This window comes from Camelina sativa, chromosome 9 (genome assembly GCF_030686135.1).
Source record: "Camelina sativa cultivar CO46 ecotype springtype chromosome 9, ASM3068613v1".
Lineage (NCBI taxonomy): Eukaryota > Viridiplantae > Streptophyta > Magnoliopsida > Brassicales > Brassicaceae > Camelina > Camelina sativa.
In genome coordinates this window covers 4,714,281-4,738,520 of record NC_141888.1, presented here as the reverse complement: position 1 = coordinate 4,738,520, position 24,240 = coordinate 4,714,281, and the positions used below count along the sequence as shown (strand labels likewise).

The 24,240-nt window shown below is 40.2% G+C and overlaps 2 protein-coding genes and 1 pseudogene across 2 annotated transcripts; 2 read left to right on the top strand and 1 right to left on the bottom strand.

Annotated features, from left to right (window-relative positions):
* The first annotated feature begins 4,658 nt into the window (after window positions 1–4,658).
* LOC147937732 (uncharacterized) lies at window positions 4,659–12,106 on the top strand. Its single transcript, XM_087465237.1, has 9 exons — window positions 4,659–6,497; window positions 6,560–7,301; window positions 7,530–7,534; window positions 7,824–8,069; window positions 8,187–8,279; window positions 8,366–8,737; window positions 9,444–11,324; window positions 11,705–11,743; window positions 11,846–12,106. Exons 1-9 carry the CDS (start codon window positions 4,659–4,661, stop codon window positions 12,104–12,106), a joined length of 5,478 nt encoding a protein of 1,825 aa, XP_087321363.1.
* Window positions 12,107–19,726: 7,620 nt separating this feature from the next.
* On the top strand, window positions 19,727–20,832 carry LOC104715006 (cytosolic sulfotransferase 18 pseudogene; annotated as a pseudogene).
* Window positions 20,833–20,964: 132 nt separating this feature from the next.
* LOC104710454 (plant intracellular Ras-group-related LRR protein 2) lies at window positions 20,965–24,208 on the bottom strand. Its single transcript, XM_087467434.1, has 3 exons — window positions 22,339–24,208; window positions 21,912–22,078; window positions 20,965–21,823 (listed from the first exon to the last, which is right to left on the bottom strand). Exons 1-3 carry the CDS (start codon window positions 22,924–22,926, stop codon window positions 21,163–21,165), a joined length of 1,416 nt encoding a protein of 471 aa, XP_087323560.1. The 5' UTR covers window positions 22,927–24,208; the 3' UTR covers window positions 20,965–21,162.
* Between the last annotated feature and the right edge of the window lie 32 nt (window positions 24,209–24,240).

The following is a 24,240-nucleotide window of genomic DNA, read 5'->3' as shown; positions in this document are numbered from 1 at the left end:
ATCACAAAGAAATCTCAGTCTTTGTGACTGAGATTAGGGACAAATCACAAAGAAATCTCAGTCTTTGTGACTGAGATGAGGGACAAATCACAAAGAAACCCTGAACCTTGAACCCGGAACCCTGAACCCTGAACCTTGAATCCTGAATCCTGAACCCTGAACCCTGAACCCTGAACCCTGAACCCTGAACCCTGAACCTTGAACCCCGAACTCCGATCCCCAACCCACGAACCCCGAACCCCTAACCCCGAACCCCGAACCCAGAAATCACAATGAAATCTCAGTCTTTGTGACTGAGACTAGGGACAAATCACAAAGAAATTTCAGTCTTTGTGACTTAGATTAGGGACAAATCACAAAGAAATCTCAGTCTTTGTGACTGAGATTAGGGACAAAATCACAAAGAAATCTCAGTCTTTGTGACTGAGATTAGGGACAAATCACAAAAAAATCTCAGTCTTTGTGACTGAGACTAGGGACAAATCACAAAAAAATCTCAGTTTTTGTGACTGAGATTAGCGACAAATCACAAATAACTAAGTCTTTGTGACTGAGTCTAGGGACAAATCACAAATCACTAAGAAACTCAGTCTTTGTGACTGAGATTAGGGACAAATCAGAAAAAAATCTCAGTCTTTGTGACTGAGACTATGGACAAATCACAAAGAAATCTCAGTCTTTGTGACTGAGACTAGGGACAAATCACAAAAAAAATTCAGTCTTTGTGACTGAGACTAGAGACAAATCACAAAGAAATCTCAGTCTTTGTTACTGAGATTAGGGACAAATCACAAAGAAATCTCAGTCTTTGTGAGTGAGATGAGGGACAAATCACAAAGAAACACTGAACCCTGAACCCGGAACCCTGAACCCTGAACCTTGAACCCCGAACTCCGATCCCCAACCCACGAACCCCGAACCCCTAACCCCGAACCCCGAACCCAGAAATCACAATGAAATCTCAGTCTTTGTGACTGAGACTATGGACAAATCACAAAGAAATTTCAGTCTTTGTGACTGAGATTAGGGACAAATGACAAAGAAATCTCAGTCATTGTGACTGAGATTAGGGACAAATTACAAAGAAATCACAGTCTTTGTGACTGAGATTAGGGACAAATCACAAAGAAATCTCAGTCTTTGTGACTGAGATTAGGGACAAATCACAAAAAAATCTCAGTCTTTGTGACTGAGACTAGGGACAAATCACAAAAAAAATCTCAGTCTTTGTGACTGAGATTAGCGACAAATCACAAATCACTAAGAAATCTTAGTCTTTGTGACTGAGTTTAGGGACAAAACACAAATCACTAAGAAATCTCAGACTTTGTGACTGAGATTAGGGACAAATCACAAAGAAATCTCAGTCTTTGTGACTGAGACTAGGGACAAATCACAAAGAAATCTCAGTCTTTGTGACTGAGACTAGGGACAAATCACAAAAAAATTTCAGTCTTTGTGACTGAGATTAGGGACAAATGACAAAGAAATCTCAGTCTTTGTGACTGAGATTAGGGACAAATCACAAAGAAATCTCAGTCTTTGTGACTGAGATTAGGGACAAATCACAAAGAAATCTCAGTCTTTGTGACTGAGACTAGGGACAAATTACAAAGAAATCTCAGTCTTTGTGACTGAGACTAGGGACAAATGACAAAGAGATCTCAGTCTTTGTGACTGAGACTAGAGACAAATAACAAAGAAATCTCAGTCTTTGTGACTGAGATTAGGGACAAATCACAAAGAAATCTCAGTCTTTGTGACTGAGACTAGGGACAAATCACAAAGAAATCTCAGTCTTTGTGACTGAGACTAGGGACAAATCATAAAGAAATCTCAGTCCTTGTGACTGAGACTAGGGACAAATCACAAAGAAATCTCAGTCTTTGCGACTGGAACTAGGGACAAATTACAAAGAAATCTCAATCTTTGTGACTGAGACTAGGGACAAATTACAAAGAAATCTCAGTCTTTGTGACTGAGACTAGGGACAAATCACAAAGAGATCTCAGTCTTTGTGACTAAGACTAGAGACAAATCACAAAGAAATCTCAGTCTTTGTGACTGAGATTAGGGACAAATCACAAAGAAATCTCAGTCTTTGTGACTGAGATGAGGGACAAATCACAAAGAAACCCTGAACCTTGAACCCGGAACCCTGAACCCTGAACCTTGAATCCTGAATCCTGAACCCTGAACCCTGAACCCTGAACCCTGAACCCTGAACCTTGAACCCCGAACTCCGATCCCCAACCCACGAACCCCGAACCCCTAACCCCGAACCCCGAACCCAGAAATCACAATGAAATCTCAGTCTTTGTGACTGAGACTAGGGACAAATCACAAAGAAATTTCAGTCTTTGTGACTTAGATTAGGGACAAATCACAAAGAAATCTCAGTCTTTGTGACTGAGATTAGGGACAAAATCACAAAGAAATCTCAGTCTTTGTGACTGAGATTAGGGACAAATCACAAAAAAATCTCAGTCTTTGTGACTGAGACTAGGGACAAATCACAAAAAAATCTCAGTTTTTGTGACTGAGATTAGCGACAAATCACAAATAACTAAGTCTTTGTGACTGAGTCTAGGGACAAATCACAAATCACTAAGAAACTCAGTCTTTGTGACTGAGATTAGGGACAAATCAGAAAAAAATCTCAGTCTTTGTGACTGAGACTATGGACAAATCACAAAGAAATCTCAGTCTTTGTGACTGAGACTAGGGACAAATCACAAAAAAAATTCAGTCTTTGTGACTGAGATTAGGGACAAATGACAAAGAAATCTCAGTCTTTATGACTGAGATTAGGGACAAAACACAAAGAAATCTCAGTCTTTGTGACTGAGATTGGGGACAAATCACAAAGAAATCTCAGATTTTGTGACTGAGATTAGGGACAAATCACAAAGAAATCTCAGTCTTCGTGACTGAAATTTGGGACAAATCACAAAGAAACCCTGAACCCTGAACCCTGAACCCTGAACCCTGAATCCTAAACCCTGAACCCTGAACCTTGAACCTTGAACCCCGAACTCCGATTCCCATCCCACGAACCCCGAACCCCTAACCCCGAACCCCGAACCCAGAAATCACAATGAAATCTCAGTCTTTGTGACTGAGACTAGGGACAAATCACAAAGAAATTTCAGTCTTTGTGACTGAGATTAGGGACAAATGACAAAGAAATCTCAGTCTTTGTGACTGAGATTAGGGACAAATCACAAAGAAATCTCAGTCTTTGTGACTGAGATTAGGGACAAATCACAAAGAAATCTCAGTCTTTGTGACTGTGACTAGGGACAAATCATAAAGAAGTCTTAGTCTTTATGACTGAGACTAGGGACAAATCACAAAGAAATCTCAGTCTTTGTGACTGAGACTAGGGACAAATCACAAAGAAATCTCAGTCTTTGTGACTGAGATTAGGGACAAATGACAAAGAAATCTCAGTCTTTGTGACTGAGATTAGGGACAAATCACAAAGAAATCTCAGTCTTTGTGACTGAGATTGGGGACAAATCACAAAGAAATCTCAGTCTTTGTGACTGAGATTAGGGACAAATCACAAAGAAATCTCAGTGTTTGTGACTGAGACTAGGGACAAATCACAAAGAAGTCTCAGTCGTTGTGACTGAGAATAGGGACAAATCACAAAGAAATCTCAGTCTTTGTGACTGAGACTAGGGATAAATCACAAAGAGATCTCAGTCTTTGTGACTGAGACTAGAGACAAATCACAAAGAAATCTCAGTCTTTGTGACAGAGATTAGGGACAAATCACAAAGAAATCTCAGTCTTTGTGACTGAGATTAGGGACAAATCACAAAGAAACCCTGAACCCTGAACCCTGAACCCTAAACCCTGAACCCTAAACCTTGAACCCCGAACTCCGATCCCCAACCCACGAACCCCGAACCCCTAACCCCGATCCCCGAACCCAGAAATCACAATGAAATCTCAGTCTTTATAAATTGTATTTATATTCGGACCCATTTTGATTTTAAATCGAGAATCTTATCATCATCATCACTATCATCTCTTCTTCTTTTATCTCAACTTTCTTAAATATATATATTTTTTTTCAATATATTTGTCTTTTTCCCATAATTTATCCAAGCTTATCTCTTTTATTAAATTATGTAAATAGACGCAATTGCGATATTTAAAGCTAATTTTCTATTATTATATTGTTTTAAAATCTTGAGTTAGATTATTTAATGACTTTGGATATAATCAAATTAGTTAGATTCAGCTTAAAGCCTTAAAACAAAAAAAAATGATTTGTTAGTTGTTGAATGAGAGACAAATATTCAAAAAAAATATGAATATTTAAATAAACACAACTATTGGGATAAAAACACAACTCTACTGATAAGGTCCCAATCAAAGTTTATAAGAACACAAGACTTTTAACTATTTTTCTTCATATCCATTATCATAATATTGTAGAAGTATTTATACATGTGAAGGGTGGCTATAAATTAGGAGATATACATGAATCAAATATTTAACATAATCTACCCAAAACCTAACAACAATAAGATCACATATGATATTCTCATTGTTTCTAACCTTATCCTAATCGACACCGGTTTACTTCGGTTATGTTCTCATCATCTACAATTAATAGACATAACAAGGTTTATGACCCAGCGATGAGTTTTCTTCTTCGATTGATTAAGGTTTTGTCTTTGGTTTCTTTTGGTGATGCGTATGGGGTTCTATCTACGGAGTATTGGGTTCACGAGGGTTTCACTCGGGTATTGGTGTGGATTTGGTGGGGAGAGTATCTCAGGGGATTTCGGCTGGGGGCTTCATTTCTCTCAGATCTTATTGTGATTCGATTCGTAAGATGGGCTTCACAAGGATTTTGTGGTTTCGCAATATCTACCTGGATCCTGGCTTTGGGGTGGATACTCGATCTTTGGATTTATTGGCTTGCTTTGGGATATTTGGTTTTACAAGGTTTATCGAGCTATGATTGGGGGATCTTTGTAGTTATCATGGTGATTACGTTTAAGAAGATCCTGATTTTGGTTTCCATGCGATTTGCTTTGGGTTCTTTTCTTGAGGTTTTGGTTTTAATTCGAGGATTGTACAGGATTCAGGATATCAATTCCTCTTCTGATTTATGGCAGTTTTGGAAAGGTATGGGTGGGTTTGCTACTTCTGGTCTTTTGGTGATGTGGTGGGAGCGGTTTTCAGATTCTGGGTATCGAGGGGCTTTTAATGGTTGGTGCCCGGTTTCTTCAGGAATCTCATGCTACTTTATGGTGTATCTGAGTTTATGGTCTTTGGGGATTCGATTACAGTGGATTACGGATTCGGGGATCGTCTGTGCTTTATTTGATATGGATTTAGTTTCCTTGCTTAGAAGGTCCACGCAATATTTGGCGACTGAGCATATGGTTTCCTCTTTAATAACTAATCTTCTTTGTTTGGTTTGCTGGTGGTTTCCTCAGTATAAAGCGGGGTTGGGAAGCTTTGAGTTAAGGCACAATTTACTCTTCTCTATTTCTTTGAGCTCTCTTCCGGTTTTCGTTTCTTTGTTTTTGATTTGTTGGTGTGGGTGGGTAGCGATGTCGCAAGCTGGGTTAATGGGGAAGGGTTTGGCTGGACAGAAAGAGGGAGAGGCGAGACCAAGGCGCAGAATCAAGATATCTTATTTTGATAATTCTGCGCTTATTGCTGGTTACTCAAAAATGGTGGTTGGGAGGTGCTTTAACCCACAAATGCAGGATACGAAATCTATGTTGATCGTGTTACCACGTATTTGGCAAGTGGAGGGGAGAGTGGCGGGTGCTGATCTAGGATCCGGCAAGTTCCAGTTTGATTTTGATGAGGAGGCAGATATTATCGAGGTGTTATCCAAGGAGCCTTTTCACTTTGATTCTTCGATGGTGTCGTTGGTGAGGTGGACACCAGTGGTGGATCCCAACTACCCATCATCTCTGAAATTTTGGGTCTGGGTCACGGATGTGCCAATCCAATTTTGGGCTGAGCCTACTTTTAGTGATATTGGTTCTGATTTGGGGGTGGTAGAGGATGTTGATATAGACAGAGGGAGGGTGCAGGTGACAATCGATGGTCTCAAGCCTTTATGCTTCGAGACGGATATTGAGTTTTTCGACGGCCAAGTCACGGTGGTTAAGTTGTTTTATGAATGTTTGCATGGTTGGTGTAAGAAGTGCAGTAGTCTATGTCATGATGAGGCAGTTTGTCCTCTCGTTAAGGGTAAGGGTTTGGTTCGTAGCCTCTCTCCACCTGAGGAGGAGCAGGATAAGGGTCAGCTAATGAGCTATAAGGGGGCTGTTATGGCAGATGCGAGGAGAGGTTATTCTCATGGGGGCTCTTCCAAGAGTCATCACAATGGTCGCATAATGGGGGCTCTAGACCCAGAACAGAGGCGCTTCCCGGTTCTTCAACTCGCAAGAAGGGGTCGTCCAAAGGGTCATCTGGCTCGGGTTACCAGACGGAACATCGGGGGCGGACAGGTCTCTCTAGGGGGCAGTCTCGTCAACAGTTTGTTCCTGTCATGCCACCGGTTGTGGAAGAGGTAGTGGAGGCAGAGGTTGAGCAATCCAAACAAAAATCTGCAAAAAAGGCTTTATTTCAGGATTCACAGGTTGAGAAAGGGTCAACAAGTAGTACTGGTCAGGAAGAGAGTTTTTGTGAAGAAGGTCAGGTCATGGACGTTTCAACAGAGGCTGCTGGGAATGGGTGCTTAGGTCCAGCGTCGGTTGTACCTGCTCTGGCTGGGGTAGGGGTTGCGGTTGTACAGGCGCAAGCTGTTGAGGGGCAGGAGGGGGTTTTACTTGGTGTTTCTACGGTTGGTAAGGTAGCAAATGGTGTTGAGGATACTCTTGTCTCCAAAGCTCCAGTGCAAAAGGGTTTGGTTGAAGATATCTTGGTTGTGGAGGGTTCTGCTATTGGAGATTTGGGGCTACGCGTTTCTGGTGCAGCTGACAAGGATTCTATGGAGGTAGAGGAGACTGCTGGGAAACAGTTTGATATGGAGGAGGATGATTTGTTGGATGAGGAGGGGGAAGACAAAGAAAGGGAGGAGTCGGTTGCTGTTGAGGATGCTTTGATTGGATCGACTGGTAATGAAACACAAGCTGTTCACGGTGAGAAGGGGAAAAAAGGGAAAGGGCAGTTGATACTTTGGGGGGTCAGCACAAAGAAGCGGACTGCTAATCTTCTTTTGTCACCAAGGCGCCGACTTCCTCCACAGGGTTCGACCCTTAGTGATAACGACCAGACTCTCAAGGCTCAGGAAGGGGCTAAGGGAGCCCATGGTGGGACAAAACCACCAAAACCAAAGATCTTTAAATGAATATTTTGAGTTGGAATTGTCAAGGTTTAGGGAATAAGGCTACAATCGGGAATCTTCGAGATTTATGGAATAAGCATCGACCAGATTTTTTATTTCTTATGGAAACAAAGCAATCTTTTTCTTTTTTGGAACAATTTGTAGGCCATTTTGGCTATAAAAAATTAAAAACTGTGGAACCTATTGGTTGTAGTGGAGGTTTGGCTCTCTTTTATAATAAAGAAGTTTTTGATGTGTCTATTTTACTTGAGTCAAACCAATTAATTGATGTTGAAGCTGTCTATAATGGACGGGTCATTCATTTAACCTTTGTTTATGGGGATCCTGTTCCAAAAAATTGGGAGTTAGTTTGGGAAAGATTATTAAGAATAAGTTCTAATCGGTCGACCCCTTGGTTTATTGTTGGAAATTTCAATGAATTAACAGGAAATCATGAGAAGCGAGGGGGGAAGCTTCGTCATGCTTCTTCTTTCCTTTCTTTTAACAGGATGATTCGGGATTGTGGTTTTTTGGAATTTCCGGTGATTGGTTGTCTTGGCGGGATTGGCGGGATAAAAAACCGATCCATTGTCGGTTGGATAGGGCTTTAGGTAATGAGGACTGGCACAATTTGTTTCCGGACACGGTTACAGAATATCTGCCTCGGATAGCCTCCGATCATGCCCCGCTTATTGTTAACATAGGGGCCAAGCGTTCGCGAGGAAGACGGTCTTTTATGTTTGACCGTCGCTGGGTGGGGAAGGCAGGTCTGATGGAGACTATTTCGCAGGGTTGGAATGGGGACCAACACGAGGGTCCGATAAGTTTTGTTGATAAAATTGTGAATTGCCGGCGAGCTATCTGTCATTAGCGTAAGGAGCAGGTTCCTTTTGGGCGAGACACTATTGAGGATCTTAAGCGCCAGTTGGCTGTGGCCCAAGCGGATGATGCAGTTACTTCAGGGGTTATTACTGATTTAACTACTCGTCTGCGTGATGCGTATAATGATGAGAAAATTTATTGGTATCAGAAAAGTCGTAATCGATGCAGGTGGGAGATAAAAACACAAAGTACTTTCAAGCTCAAACAAAGCAGCGACGGGCTCGCAATCGGATCACTGGTCTTTATGACAGGGACAATGTTTGGTCAACGAAGGATGACGATATCTGCAATGTGGGAGTTTCGTATTTTGAGGAATTGTTTACTTCTATTCACCCGGCTAATTTTGAGGAGGCGTTGCGGGAGGTGCCGACGGTAATAATGGATGAGGTAAATGTGAGTTTAATGGCTCCGGAAACGGAGATGGAAATCCATAAGGCTTTATTTATGATGTCCCCAGATAAGGCATCCGGTCCGGATGGAATGACAGCTTTGTCTTTCCAGAAGGCTTGGAGCGTTGTCAAGGAGGATCTCGTCGCTATGGTTAACCGGTTCTTTTGTAGAGGGTGTTTTTGATAAAAGTTTAAATCGGACGCATATTTGTTTGATCCCAAAGGTGGCCAAGCCAACCCGGATGGTGGAGATGCGTCCTATTAGTTTGTGTAATGTGGGCTACAATATTATTTCCAAAATCTTGTGTCAACGGTTAAAAGTAGTGCTGCGAGAGCTTATCTCGGAAACGCAATCTGCTTTTGTTCCAGGCCGCTTGATCTCGGATAATATTCTCATTGCTCAGGAGATGTTTCATGGGTTACGAACAAATCCCTCGTGTAAAGGGAAATTTATGGCGATCAAAACAGATATGAGCAAGGCGTATGATAGGGTGGAATAGGGTTTTATTGAGGCTCTGTTACAGAAAATGGGCTTTGGGGAGACATGGATCTCCAGAATTATGTTTTGTGTTACTTCTGTTGAATATAAAGTCCTTTTAAATGGCCAACCCAATGGTAGGATTGTCCCGGAAAGAGGCCTACGGCAGGGAGATCCGCTGTCACCCTATTTATTTATTTCGTGCACGGAGGTTTTAGTTGCAAATATTCGGAGGGCAGAACGGGATAAACAAATTACAGGGATTAAAGTAGCGAACAAATGTCCGCCAATTACGCATCTATTATTTGCAGATGATAGCCTATTTTTCTGCAAAGTAGATAAGGCTCAATGTGAAGTTATTTCGGATATCTTAAAACAGTATGAGGCCGTCTCGGGTCAACAAATAAATTTTGACAAATCTTCAATCCAATTTGGTCATAAAGTGGATGAAGCTGTGAGGACGGAGATGCAGGGGGTGTTGGGGATATCAAATTTGGGCGGTATGGGTTCATATTTAGGATTACCGGAGAACCTGGGGTCTAAGACAAAGGTTTTCTCTTTTGTTCGGGACCGACTACAGGGTCGAACGACAGGCTGGTCGGCAAAACTTCTCTCCAAAGTGGGAAAGGAGGTGATGATCAAGTCTGTGGCCACGGCAGTACCGACTTTTGTAATGTCGTGCTTCCGATTACCAAAAACAATAACATCAAAATTTACGAGTGCAGTGGCAAATTTTTGGTGGAGAACTTCAGGACAGTCTGGGGGAATGCACTGGTTAGCTTGGGATAAGCTCTATTGTAGTAAACAGAGGGGAGGTTTGGGTTTTAGGCAGATTGATGACTTTAATTTGGCATTATTAGCAAAGCAACTGTGGCGACTGATTGACGCTCCAGACTCTTTGTTTGCTAGAGTTTTCAAAGGTAGGTACTATCGGAACTCCAATCCTATGGAACCGATACGCTCTTACTCTCCATCTTATGGGTGGAGAAGTATAATTTCTACTAGATCTTTGGTTCATAAAGGGCTTATTATACGGGTTGGTTTGGGGGAGTCCATTTTGATATGGACGGACCCCTGGGTACCGGCTCAATCCCCAAGACCAGCACTCAGTAAGGGTCCTCTCAAGGATCCTTCTCTTAAAATTTCTCATTTAATTGATTGTCACACTAACACTTGGCGTACGGATATGCTTAAGGAGCATTTTGCCCTGGAAGATGTTGATCTAATAGGGGCTATACCATTAGGAAGTCGACGGCTAAACGATTCCTTCGGTTGGCATTTTACAAAATCTGGAAAGTATACAGTTAAGTCTGGGTATGATACGGAACGTTTTGCTTCAACACGGTTTAAGGCGGTCTCTCGAGCAGGTCCAGAGATAACTCCTCTCTTGGCTGGGGTTTGGGGGGTTGCCTATCCTCCGAAAATTAAACATTTTATATGGCAGGTCCTGACAGGGTGTATTTCGGTTTCGAAAAATCTGCGATGTTGCGGCATTGCATGTGATTTAGTGTGTGTACGGTGTGGGGCTGAGGAAGAAACAAGAAATCATGCTATTTTTTGGTGCCCTCCGGCTCGTCAGGCGTGGGCTTTAGCTCAGGTTCCCGTAGGACCGGATTCCTTTCCGACGGAGTCAGTGTACGCTAATGTGGATCATTTATTAGGTTCTTCTAATCCGGGGTCTCAGATAACCACTTTTCCGTGGCTTATGTGGTATATTTGGAAAGCGCGTAATGCACGATTTTTTGAGAATGTTATGGAGAATCCACAGGATGTTGTTCGGTTGGCAGAGGGAGAGGCAAAAGCCTGGCTACAGGCCCAGGAGGAGGCTGAGGATGAGGGTCTTCCCAATCCTCCCCTTGTCCCTCATTCTAGGCTAAGGGCTTCTTTATGCTCTCTACCAAATTTTTTAACAGGTAATCGGTGTTTTGTTGATGGCTCTTGGAAAGCGACTGACGTTTTTGCAGGAGCAGGTTGGGTTTGTTCTTCCCCTACCGATTTGGGGTCAAATATGGGAGCAACTAATTTCCGACGAAGTTTGTCTCCTCTTCATGCTGAAGTAGAAGCTTTCATTTGGGCTATGCGATGCATGATTGGACATGACTACCGGGACGTGGCTTTTTATACGGACTGTTCTGACTTGGTGAAGATGGTGTCTTCTCCTCACGATTGGCCGGCTTTCACACCCTACCTGGACGATATCAAGACTGATCAAGCGGAGTTTACTACTTTCTCTCTATCTCTAGTTCCCCGCACTGCGAATGTAGTTGCGGACTCCCTGGCACGCCGAGCGCGACTGTCTCCGCAGCATGTTTTGTTTGTGAACAATTTTCCTCCAAATTGGCTCGTTTGAGCTGATTCTATTGTTGTCACAAAAAAAAAGACATAACAATTAAAAAAAGTTTATAATTAAAAAATATTATTTTGCGATTGGCATTTATTGAGATTGTTATCATTATATTGATTACCAAACATAATTTTAAGACAACCTATTACCGATGGTAACTAAACAAGTCGACAAAATATTTTTCAGTTTTGTACATTACATGTCACTATTGTCTAAATAATCGAAGGCATGCACCCGCATGTAACTTATCTACATTATTGGAGCTGTCTATCTAAGTTATCTTGTCTAAATTTTAGATTTCTAATATCGGAATCGAATTGCTGAGGATCGCGACGGTAAGAAAGATATGAGGGTTGTGGGGATGGTTTAGTTATGAAACTTTTTATAACATGTGTGAAACTAACTTCATTACTTTACCCAAACCAAACTTTGTCCAGACACAGAACACAACAGGAGTTCCTCATATCCTCTTTTCTCTATTTCCATTAATGGAATCAGAGACGACCATACCGAGCAACAAAGACGAGACCAAGACGGAGTCCACAGAATTCGAGAGGAATCAGAAACGGTACCAAGACTTGATCGCCACACACTACAAGAAAACAGGCAATTTACGACTACGATTGGCGACTAAACTCGTAGTCGCCAAATTTAGTGACTATATAACGACTGTTCAACTACTACTTTACAACTGCTAAAATTTAGTCGTAAGTTAGTCGTTTTTTACCGACTGAAATGAGTAGTTGGTTAAGTAGTCGTTAATTAGCGACAACTTTACGACTGAAAGACAAGAAAGTAATTTTGTCAGCAAACAGTAGCTAATTTGACGACTACATGGTGACTACTGCGGTGAGTCGTTAATTTGGCTACTAACATACGACTACATTTGTTAGTCGGCCATTTGGCGACTACTAAGCGACTATTGAGGTGAGTCGCAAACATATCGGCCAAAAAGAAACACGTTTTATTCGTTTGTGGGGTTGGTAAGCTTTGTTTTGTTGCGACAGTTAGTTTGAGTCACATCACAGTCGTTTTACAGTCGGTAATCAGTCGCCAAAATACTCTATATATACCACACATTCGTTTCTTATTTCATTCACACCACAAGCAAGAGCATTAATAAGAAACAAATCGAGAGTGAGAAAAAAAAATTCGAGAGTGAGAAAAAAAATCAAAAGAGAAAAAAAAAACGAGAGTGAGAAAAAAAATCAAAAGAGAAAAAAAAACGAGAGTGAGAGATCTTTAATAATGGCGGGAAGTTCTAATTATAGTCATTTTCGGGAGTGGATGTATAAGAGGCTTGATGAAATGACGGGAAATTTCACGGAAGAGTTCAGCACCGGGGTAGAGGAGTTCATGGCTTTTGCAAATAGTCAGCGTTTAGCACAAAATAATGGTGGTAAGTTTCACTGCCCTTGTGATAAGTGCAAAATCGGTAGGCGTCTTCCGGGGGGTACAATTTGGAATCATCTTTTTTGCTGTGGGTTTATGCCAGATTATTATGTTTAGTATAAACATGGGGAAGAAATTAATATGGGCATAGTAACGAGTTATGTAGATCCGACGTTTGTAAGTGGGAATGAAGAAGTGGGTAATGTGGTAGGAGATAGATATGTGGATATGGTGAATGATGCATTTCGTTATAGCATAAGTTTAGATGATAATTATCATCAAGATGGTAGTTATCAGAATGTCGAGGAACCGGTACTTAACCATTCCAAGAAATTCTACGACTTGTTAGAAGGTGCAAAAAATCCATTATATGATGGTTGTCATGAAGGTCACTCACAATTATCCCTAGCTGCTAGAGTCATGCAAAATAAGGCAGATTATAATATGAGTGAAAAGTTAGTGGATTCGTTTTGTGAAATATTGACTGATTATTTACCAGAAGGAAACCAAGCTACTGGTTCACATTATAAGACAGAAAAATTGATGCGCAATTTAGGCCTCCCATATCATACAATTGATGTTTGTATTAACAATTGTATGATATATTGGAAAGATGACGAAAAGGAAGATAAATGTCTGTTTTGTGGTGCACAAAGATGGAAGCCTCGGGAGAGCCGACGTAGAACCAAAGTACCATATAGTCGTATGTGGTATCTGCCTATTGCTGATAGATTGAAGAGAATGTATCAAAGCCACAAGACTGCAGCAGCAATGAGATGGCATGCCGAGCACCAAACAAAGGAGGGAGAAATGAATCATCCTTCTGATGCAGCGGAGTGGAGGTATTTTCAAGAACAAAAACCTCGTTTTGCCGAAGAACCCCGTAACGTGTATCTTGGATTATGTACCGATGGGTTCAATCCATTTGGGATGTCTCGAAATCATTCTTTATGGCCTGTGATCTTGACGCCATATAATCTACCCCCTGGTATGTGTATGAATACCGAGTATTTGTTTCTTACAATTTTGAATTCTGGGCCAAATCATCCGCGAGCTAGTCTTGATATATTTCTCCAACCTCTTATTGAGGAGTTAAAAGAGTTGTGGTCTACTGGAGTTGATGCGTACGATGTGTCCTTGAGTCAAAATTTTAATCTAAAAGCAGCGCTGATGTGGACGATCAGCGATTTCCCAGCATATGGCATGTTATCTGGATGGACAACACATGGTAAATTGTCTTGTCCATTTTGCATGGACGATACAAAGTCTTTTTATCTACCTAATGGAAGGAAGACATGTTGGTTGATTGTCACCGGAGATTTCTTCCTCATGGTCATCCTCTTAGGCGGAATAAAAAAGACTTCTTAAAAGGTAAAGACGCTATGAGAGAGTATCCACCTGAGTCTTTGACCGGTGAGCAAATTTACTCTGAGCGATTGAGTGGTGTGAATCCACCAAAAACGATGGTTATTCGTCAGACTTAGCTAGTTGTGTTGATATGGAAAATGAAAAATTTTCAGGTATGAAGAGCCATAATTGCCATGTTTTTATGGAACGGTTACTTCCATTTATCTTTGCAGAACTGCTACACAGGAATGTCCACCTTGCGTTATCAGGTACTCGTTAATTAATAAATCAAAATTCTATTTATTTATGAAGTACTTATATAATTCTTAATGTGATATTGAAGTTTGAATATATCTTATAGGGGTTGGAGCATTTTACCGAGACTTATGTTCTAGGACTTTGCATACAAGTCGCCTTCAAATTCTAAAACAGAATATAGTTCTCATCCTATGCAACTTGGAAAAGATCTTTCCACCATCCTTTTTTGATGTGATGGAGCACCTGCCTATACATCTCCCTTACGAAGCTGAATTAGGAGGTCCTATCCAATATAGGTGGATGTATCCTTTTGAAGATTTTTTAAAAAAATTGAAAGGAAAAGCAAAGAACAAAAGGTATGCAGCAGGATCAATTGTTGAATCATATATCAATGACGAGATTGCATACTTCTCAGAGCACTACTTTGCCGAGAACATACAAACAAAATCAAGGTAAATGCTATCAAGATAAGATTTGATGAAGGTGAAAACCCTGTATATCATGTGCCTAAAGTGCCTTCTATATTTACTCACGTTGGCCGTCCAAGTGGGGAAATGCATGAAACATGGCTCTCAAGCCAAGACTATCAATGCGCACACGCATATGTTTTAAGAAATTGTGACTATTTCAAGCCAATTGAGAGGTATATAGTTAAGTAGGGATCGCTCAAATTATATATAATCTGCTATGATTTCTCATATATTTGTGTTTGTCTTGTATATATAATATGTTCGAGGATTTTCTTTCAGCAAAATATCCAGGACTTCCCGAGAAGGAACTCTCCGCCAAAAGAGCAGACGAATATCATTTATAGGTTAAAGAATATGTGTGTGACAACAATACTCTATATATAAATACTTATTAAAATTATTGAAAATAACTTATACATATATATATATATATGCAGGTTACTTACTGGAACGCCACAAATCCATTTCCTACTTGGGTTCAAGAGATAGTGCATGGACCTTTGAACAAGGTCAAAACATGGCCAATGTATTTTACAAGAGGCTATTTGTTTCATACAGAGAATCACGGCACTGGACGAAACACATGTAACTATGGGGTATGTGCTAAGGGTGAAAATTACACGGATGAATCTGATGCAGCGGATTTCTACGGAACCATAACTTATATCATAGAGCTTCAATATGAGGGATGGTTAATTTGAGAATCACACTTTTTAAGTGCAAGTGGTATGACCCTGTTATCGGTAGAGGCACTCGGATCAGCAATGGTGGTGTCTAGACGTACTTTCAACAAGAAAGTACAATAAATACGAACCATTTATTCTAGGTAAGTATATATATATATATATATGTGTGTATTTAGTTATCTATAAATAAAACATTATTGTTGATATGCAAATGTAACTTTCATAATTTGCAAATGCAGCCTCTCAAGCAGAACAAGTGTGTTATATTCTGTATCCATACATAAAAAAACCGAAGCAAATATGGTTCAATGTTCTAAAGGTGAATCCGAGGGGAAACATTTCTGGAGAATATGTCAACAGTTCAAAGACGACTCTTTTGCAAACCGAAAATGATGATGCTGTATTGATGACTACAATTGAAGATATTGTACTTGACAATTTGGAAGAGGAAGTACACCCAATAAATCTAGATTATGGCGTTGACGATGTGGAACCTGAAGATGAATTCTTGTGTAATTTATCATCTTCGGATGATGAAGAACCAGATGATGAAGAATCCTCCTAATTATGTTTATGTCAAATTTGTGCAATAAATAATATGTAATATATCCTGAATTGTGTTCTAAATAATATGTAATATATATTAAATGTTATGTTTAAAAATATATAAATTAAATTATATGGATTTAAAAGGATTAAATTAAGCCACTGATTAGCGACAATTACTTGGGTTTAATTACCCCAATCCGTTAATGGACCAGATTATAGACTCCTTAAGCAAGCCCAGCCTTTTTAAAAAAATTTGTCTGCGTATATACCAACTACTTAGGGACTGATAAGCGACTATATTGAAACTGTTTGGGTTAATTAAACACGAAATCCATTTACTTGGTCCATTAACGGCCCATCACACACGACATAACCCCAATCGTTAACCTAATCTCTAATCATTCTCACCTTTCTACTTCTTTGTGTTCTTCGCCGTTTTCTCTCTAACAATGAAACCCTAATCTTCGCCGTTTTCTCTCTAACAACAAAGATGCCTTTTGTCAAGAAGCGTGGACGCAAGAGAAATGTTGCCCCCAACGCTTCTCTCAGACCCGGTGGCTCTAATCCATCGTCTAAGGTGAGAAGACTCAACCCTCTACCGCCTCAATACAACTTCACTCCGGCGGCTGAAATCCTACGCCTCCAACGCCTCAAGAAGAAGTCCGCGTTTCTCCCCAGCTATCGACATCTACGGCACTGCAGGTCAGAAACTATCCACCACCGCAGGTCCTTTTTCAGAACTCCGTGAATCGAGTTGGTGTAGAGCATCCATCTCGGTCATCAACCGAAGTGATGAACAATCCACTGGTTCAATCGAATCCATTGGAAGATTCTGCGAGATCTCTAAATGCAGCCTCCCACGCTCAAAGTCATCCTTCTTCTCAAGGTCACAACTTCACAGAGTCAGATCCAGTCTTGCCGAAACTCCAGGAGGACACGTTGAGGGCTCTAAACGCGATACTTATGGTGCCGGACCGTCATAAGTTCACCACCGTCCTCTCTCCGGAACCGAAGCCTGACACGACTTGGTATGTCTACTTTTTCATAATTTTACAACCGTGTTCTAGTTAGTCGGTGGATTTTTGTTGTCTGATTGTAGTAAATACTCTTAGGGATTCATGTCTGTTATTGGTTGGCTTCAGATTGTAGTAAACGACTTAGTGTTTAATGTCTGTTTCAGTGTGTAGTAAACGATTTTAACTAACCGTGTTCTAGTTAGTTGTGAAACAAATTCTAAAACAACCGTGTTCTAGTTTGTAAATTATTTAGACTTACAACCGTGTTCTAGTTTCTGTCAACCGTGTTTCAGTGTTTCATGTCTGTCAAAGAACTGACTTGATTCTTTTGTTATATGAGGTTTACTCGTGATGCTAGATCAGCACTGGTTCGGAAGATTACTAGAGTTTTTACAAACAAATTTGATGGTCCATACTACAATTGGTCATGTGTGCCTCCGGAGAGACGAAAAAGATACTTCATTGAGTTTGCGGTATAGTTTTATGTTCTGAGGTTTCCTTCTTAGATAGGTTTTGATTAAGTTGTTGTTCACTAACTTAATTCTATTTTCCTTTTTTCATAGAAAACACACACTTGGGATCCTTTAATAACAGGAACAGTGCAAGAGTATTTCTATGACATATGCCAACGACGGATGAAAAACATGGTTAGCGACGTTAGGACTAGTCGAGTGCGACCTAAATGGATCGAGGGTGACCTGTGGAAAATAATGGTTGCTCAGTGGGAGACTGAAGAAGCACAGGAAAGGAGTCGAATCTATTCCAAAGCTCGCATGTCAGACCGTAATGGTCTCGGTCCTCACATGCACTTATCTGGGCCAACATCTTATCAACAAGTCAAACAAGGCTTGGTGAGTAACTTATGTTTTTTTCTTACACCTTTGCAACTTAAACTTATGTCTTAACCCTTTTCTTTGTTTCTGTAATATTCCAGGAAGAAAAACTTGGGAGACCAGTGACTCTCGGTGAGGTTTTCAAAGAGACTCATACAAAGCTAGATGGTACGTATGTGGATCGCAAGGCCGAGAAGATCTTTACAACTTATGAGAAAAACTTACAAGCTAAGCTATCTGAGATTGAGTCAGATCCTTCACGAGTTCAGGAGCTCACATCAGAAGATTATACTGCCATCTTTCTTCAAGTAAAGTTACATTTCTCACAATCTATATTTAAAGAGTCTTTAACTTTCATATTCTTTATTTACAGTTTCACCTTTTCTTTTCTCAGTCCACTGAGAAGGATTCACGAGGTAATATTTTTGGGCTCGGTAGCCTCAAGGATCATCTTCATGGTCTTCTCAATGGCAAAAGCTATCATCAACAAGGACAATCATCATCGTTTGTAGCATTGCAAGAGCAAATGAATGAAGCTCAAAGGATCATTGAAGAACAAGTTGCTTATGCAACAAAACGTGATGCTGAGTTTGCTGCTCGTGAAGCAGAACATTCCAAAGTTGTGGCTGAGCAACAGAAGAAGATAGATCGCTTGGAAAAGTTCATGTAGAAACTTGATCCGGCCTTTCTCGAGTTCCATGAGTCTGAATCAAGTGATGCATCCATCGACCCTCCTACATAAAGAGCATCTCCTCCTTAGGTTAATTCTTAGGCTACTTATCTCTCTCTATTTCTTACTCTAATGAACTTGACAATTTGGGATGATGTGTTGTTCCTTGTCACTTAAGAGAATCATAGTTTTAGGATTTATCATTCTGGTTCTCTCTTTTGGTTGTGAAAAATATGGTTCTCTCTTTTTGTTATTGCTTATGTGGTGTACTAATTACAATTATGGTTAACTTTTGGTAATTAAAAATGCAAATTTTAAGGCTTTCTTTGATTATAAATTCGAGTTATAAACAAAACAAAAAGAAAAGATTCTAGTTTTTAATCCCTATAGTCTTCAAATAGTCATTAAATCTATCTTTACATAGTCGTAACACAGTCGTCAAATAGTCGTCTCGTAGTAGCCACGTAGTTGCTACATTTAACGACTATATCACAACTATTCTCAAATTAATCTCCTTCACATCGCATTAATTGTTAAACTGTCAGCAAATAGTCGTAAATGTTTACTGACTACTTTACGACTATCTGTACACAACGACTGTTCACAGTTTTATTAATCGTAACTTAGTCACAAAACAGTCGTAAAATTTTACGACTACATTATGACTACTTTTACGACTACGTGGATTAGTCGTAAAGTAGTCGCTATTTACTGACTAAATTACGACTGAATTTCTTACCGACTAACGTTTTACAACAACAGTGATTAGTCGTAACGTAGTCGTAATTTCTGAAATAGCGACTACTAAACGACTATAAATGTAGTCGTAAATTGCATGTTTTCTTGTAGTGACATTTCCTCACGTGAAAGGCTGGTATTCCAAAGCTCCCCTGATCGAGTATTGTGGTCACTGGTACACAAGCCCCACATCATGTTAAGGCTGATTTTTTAGTGAACCAAAGGAAAGAAAAAAAAATTGTTATAAAGGGTGTTGTTGAGTCTCGGACACAAGACCTTGTTTAGTTTTTAGTTGACTTTTACCACTACACTAATGAAACTTTTACGCAATGTAGGGCCGAAAAACTAGATATTATTTCATGGCCCCAAGCACATGCTTCATCAGCTTGCTTGGGACCGGCTCTTACATACAGGCTGGCCTAGAAGGGTGCCTTCACGCGCAAGATTTCTTCCAAGCACGGCCCACTGACATCCTCGTTTGTACCCACCCAAAGTCAGGTACCACTTGGCTCAAAGCTCTAACTTTCACCATCGGCCATCGCCAATCGATCTCGCTTGGACGACGATTCCTCCAACCCTCTTCTAAAACGCAACCCTCACGACCTTGTTCCTTTCATTGAGATAGATCTTCCTCTGTTCCCTAACGGTGATGCCCTCAAAGAAAGCACTTTGTTTGCGACTCATATGCCGCACGATTTGTTACCCGAGTCGGTTGCAAAATCGGGTTGTAAAATGGTTTACATCTGGAGAGACCCAAAGGACACGTTCATCTCCAAGTGGGCTTTCTTTGAAAAAGAAAAATCAGATGTTGGCTCTCTCAACAGTCTTGAGGAGTCTTTTGATATGTTCTGTCGAGGTATTTCGGTCTGCGGTCCTTATCTAGATCATGTCTTGGGGTATTGGAAAGCTTACCAAGAGCATCCAGATAAGGTTTTGTTTCTCAAGTACGAGACGTTGAGAGCTGATCCTTTGCCTCATGTGAAAAGATTGGCTGAGTTTATGAGTTATGGATTCACAGAGGAAGAGGAAAAAGGTGTCGTTGAGAAAGTTGTGAACCGTTGCAGTTTCGAGACGCTGAAGAGTCTTGATGTCAACCAAAGGGAGAGAAACAGAGAGGTCATTCCTTCCGTTTATTATCCGAATAGCGCATATTTCAGGAAAGGAAAGGTTGGAGATTGGCAAAATTACCTGACTCCAGAGATGGCTGCTCGGATCGATGGATTGTTGCAAGAAAAATTTAAGGGCTCTGGTCTGCTTGAACATACTTGGTAATATATTTTGACCGGTTAAATCTTGTTTAGTGGCGCGATAAATCATCCCTTATTAAGTTGTTGGAAGAATAAAAATCTTGTTTGTACTTTTGTCCAAATGTACTGAATTAGCTTTGATGTGTGCAAAGTCTTGATCGTCCTCTGCAACGTGTGTTTCAATCTCTTGTGAGTATACAAAATTTTCAGATAGGCTATTTGATTCAAGCTATTAGGATCTTAAATCAATTATATTATGTTTCTCGTTATATGTAAAAGGAATGATACAGATAATAATGACACTAGGACAAAACAGAACATCCTCTGTTTCTTACCAAATAATCATCAAAGAGGGGAAGTTTGCTAGTAGCAACTTTTTAGTCTTTAAGCACATTATATCCACACTCATTTCGTGAGGAAACGTATATAAAAAAAAGTATAGAAATAAAATACATATTCTTATGTTACAACTTACACACAAGGGTAGAATGAGGAATGATAAGTTCACAAGAAAGTAAACCAAAATTGTTTTAAAAACTGAGCAGAAGTTAGAGTTGGTGATAATAATAAGAGTCTCCAGGTTTCTTATCTTTACCATCACTAGATCCTCCTCCAAGGCCAATGGTCTGAGTCATTCCAGAAACAAGATTAGTAACCATGGAGGTTCCCCAATAGACCCACCCGGTTTCATCTCCATGTCTCTCAGCCTCAACGCCAATCCTCTGTTGCTGCTCTGCCATAATCTCATCCCATCTCTTCCTCATAAACTTTCTAACCGCTTCAGCTCCTTGTTTAGCCACTTCTTGAGATGGGATCTCAAGCGGGTTCTGCTCCAAGTTCAGTTTCTCCAGCTTCCTCAGCCTGTAAAACGAGTCCGGTATCGTTTGGATTTGGTTGTTGCTTAGATCAAGATCCCTCAGGTTAGTTAGATCAGTGATTGTGTCAGGGACACCCATCAAGTTGTTGAAATTGCTGCTTAGGTTTAGAACCTCGAGTTTCGTTAACCTCCCTACAGAATTTGGAATCCCGTGGATCTCGTTCATGTGTGCGTCAAGATACTTAAGATTATACATTTCGCTTATCGAACCTGGAAAGTATCTGAGTTTGTTCAGCTGGATCGATAGTTTCTCAAGGTTTTGTAATCCGTATCCAATGTTTGTAGGTAATGAGGTCAAGTTGTTGTAGCTGGCATCTAACTCAACCAGTGACCTAATTTGATGAAATTTTTTGAAACTTCAGGACAAAAGTAGAAACAGTATACAGAACATTTACAAACAAAAAAGACAAAGAAACAAACCTGCAGTGTGCGATACTTTCAGGGAGTGTAGTTAGACTGTTCCCATTCACATTAAGGATCCTAAGGTTAAGCAACATTCCTATAGAGTCAGGAAGAGATTCAAGAGAATTCGAAGATACATCGAGCTCCTCTAGATTCTTGAGTTTCGAGATCGCATCAGGTATAAACTGTAAAAAGTTTTCAGAAACAGTTTCAGAAATTGTAGAAGCTATAAAAAAAAACAGTGACAGTTACTTGCAGTCCAAGACTCTGCGTAAAACATATGTAGTTTCTTGCAGTCCAAGACTCTACGTTAACAGTTTCAGACATTGCAGGAAGCATTGACCAAACCTATCAGTGTGTCTTTTTTGGTAATCCTTGAGACTATCGAAGCTATAATTGAGCAACCCTATGAGATAATTCAAGTTTTGGGGAGTTTCGTATTTACCGTCAAGTCATTGCGAGAGAGATTCAAGTAAACTAAGCCAACGATTTTTCCAAAAGCTTCAGGGAGAAGCTTAAGTTCTTGGCCGGATAAATCTATCCTCTCAACGATTCCGCCGGATTCCGCCGCCTTGAGAACCGCAAGAACCTCCTCGTTCACTTCTTGGCCACTTCTCAACATCGATTCCACCTTAGTAGCATAAACCCTAGAAAGCTCCTCCTCCAAATCCTTCAACTTCTTCTCGTAGCTATCGTGCACTTCGTCCAACCGCACAACCCCGGTATATAACTCCGTCTCCTTAGCCGCTGCTTCGGGTGAGAGCGAATCCATAATCTGAGCGATCTTGGAGCGAGCAGAGGAAACGGCTAAGGGATCGGGACGAGATCCGAGAGAGTTGTAAACGGAAAGCGTCTGAGTGATGGTTGTAGGGATGAACTGAGTCAACGAGGACATGACTTGAGGGTCGGAGAGAAGAGGAAAAGAAGGAAGGAGGGTTTGTTGCGCGGCCATAGACGGCGGCGCGTGGAGATTGGAGTCGAGTTGGTGAAGGACGTAGGAGAGTAAAGGGAATTTGTCGAGATCGTGATCCATTGTTTTGTGTGATTATTATTAGTCAAAGCTAATTGAAGATTACGAGAGGGTTTTAGTAAAGATATAATTCATCATGGTTGAACAAGTCAGAAATATTGAAGTTGATGTTGCCATGTTTGTGATCACAACAAGTCTAGTGGGTTGAAAACTGCCCAAGTTGACCAAAGAAGTTAATCATAAGATTCCATGATGAACAAGTCAATCAGCCATCTTTTTAGAATAATCGTATCAAGTTCAAGACCAATCCGGTCCAGTTATGCACTCGGATATGGACCATATGGTATATAGCATTTTCGATTGCATAATTCCGCATATGAAAAAACAACCGTTACTCTCTCGTTTGAATTTTAATCTACATACTTGGTCCATGAAACCACTGTGGCTTTTGGGCTTGATTCAAAATGTTGGGACCGACTTGGTCCATGAAACCACTTCACATTGTTCTTTACTAAAATTCAATAAGCAAGTATGTATGGTTTTTTTTTAACTCACCTTAATAGTCAGAAAGGAACAAAGCTTATTAATGCTAGTTTCCAAAGTCAAATATCCGGTTAATCCGACCCACAACTTCCGGAACTACAAAGAAAGAAGATTCAACTCAACTTCTATGATCCTCTTGCTTTCACCAACAGTTTTCTTTTTCAATTTGGTTGTGAATGAGCAAATCTAGTTTATAATGCAAACGTAAGTCAAATGAACTTGGACCCAAAAAAGCTATAGAATCATAACCCCAATGACTTTCCTAACTACTAAGAGAAAAATAAAAGTTATGAGATGGCTTTCACGTCATCGTTAGATCAATTAACATAAGCAACCAAATTCTTAGAGAAATGATTGATGGCCTAAAAATGCCTAATTTCGTGTTACACCGCCTAATTCCTCTAGTGAATCATCATAGTCCCCTATAATACGTCCACCACCTAATTATGTGAGCTTCAAATATCTGAAAAATTCAAAACTCACGTCCCTTTTACACAACTAGAGTTTTCGTTTTCCACAGTCCAAAGACCTCAAATATTTGATTTTTATGGATATAAATCGTAACCTGGTGTGTCTTCTCCTCCCCCACCCAAACTCAATTTTATGACTTGAAAGTGTTTATTAAATATGTACTTCTCCAACACCAGCTGTATTTTCGGACCCCATTATGATATTAAATCGAATCTTATCATCATCACTATCATCTCTTCTTCTTTTATTCCCAACATTAATTCTTAAAATTTTAATTTTCTTTGTCTTTTTCGCACAATTTCTCCAAGCTTATCCCCATTTCGAATTTCCCCTACCAAAAAGAAAAAAAACCCATCAAAATTA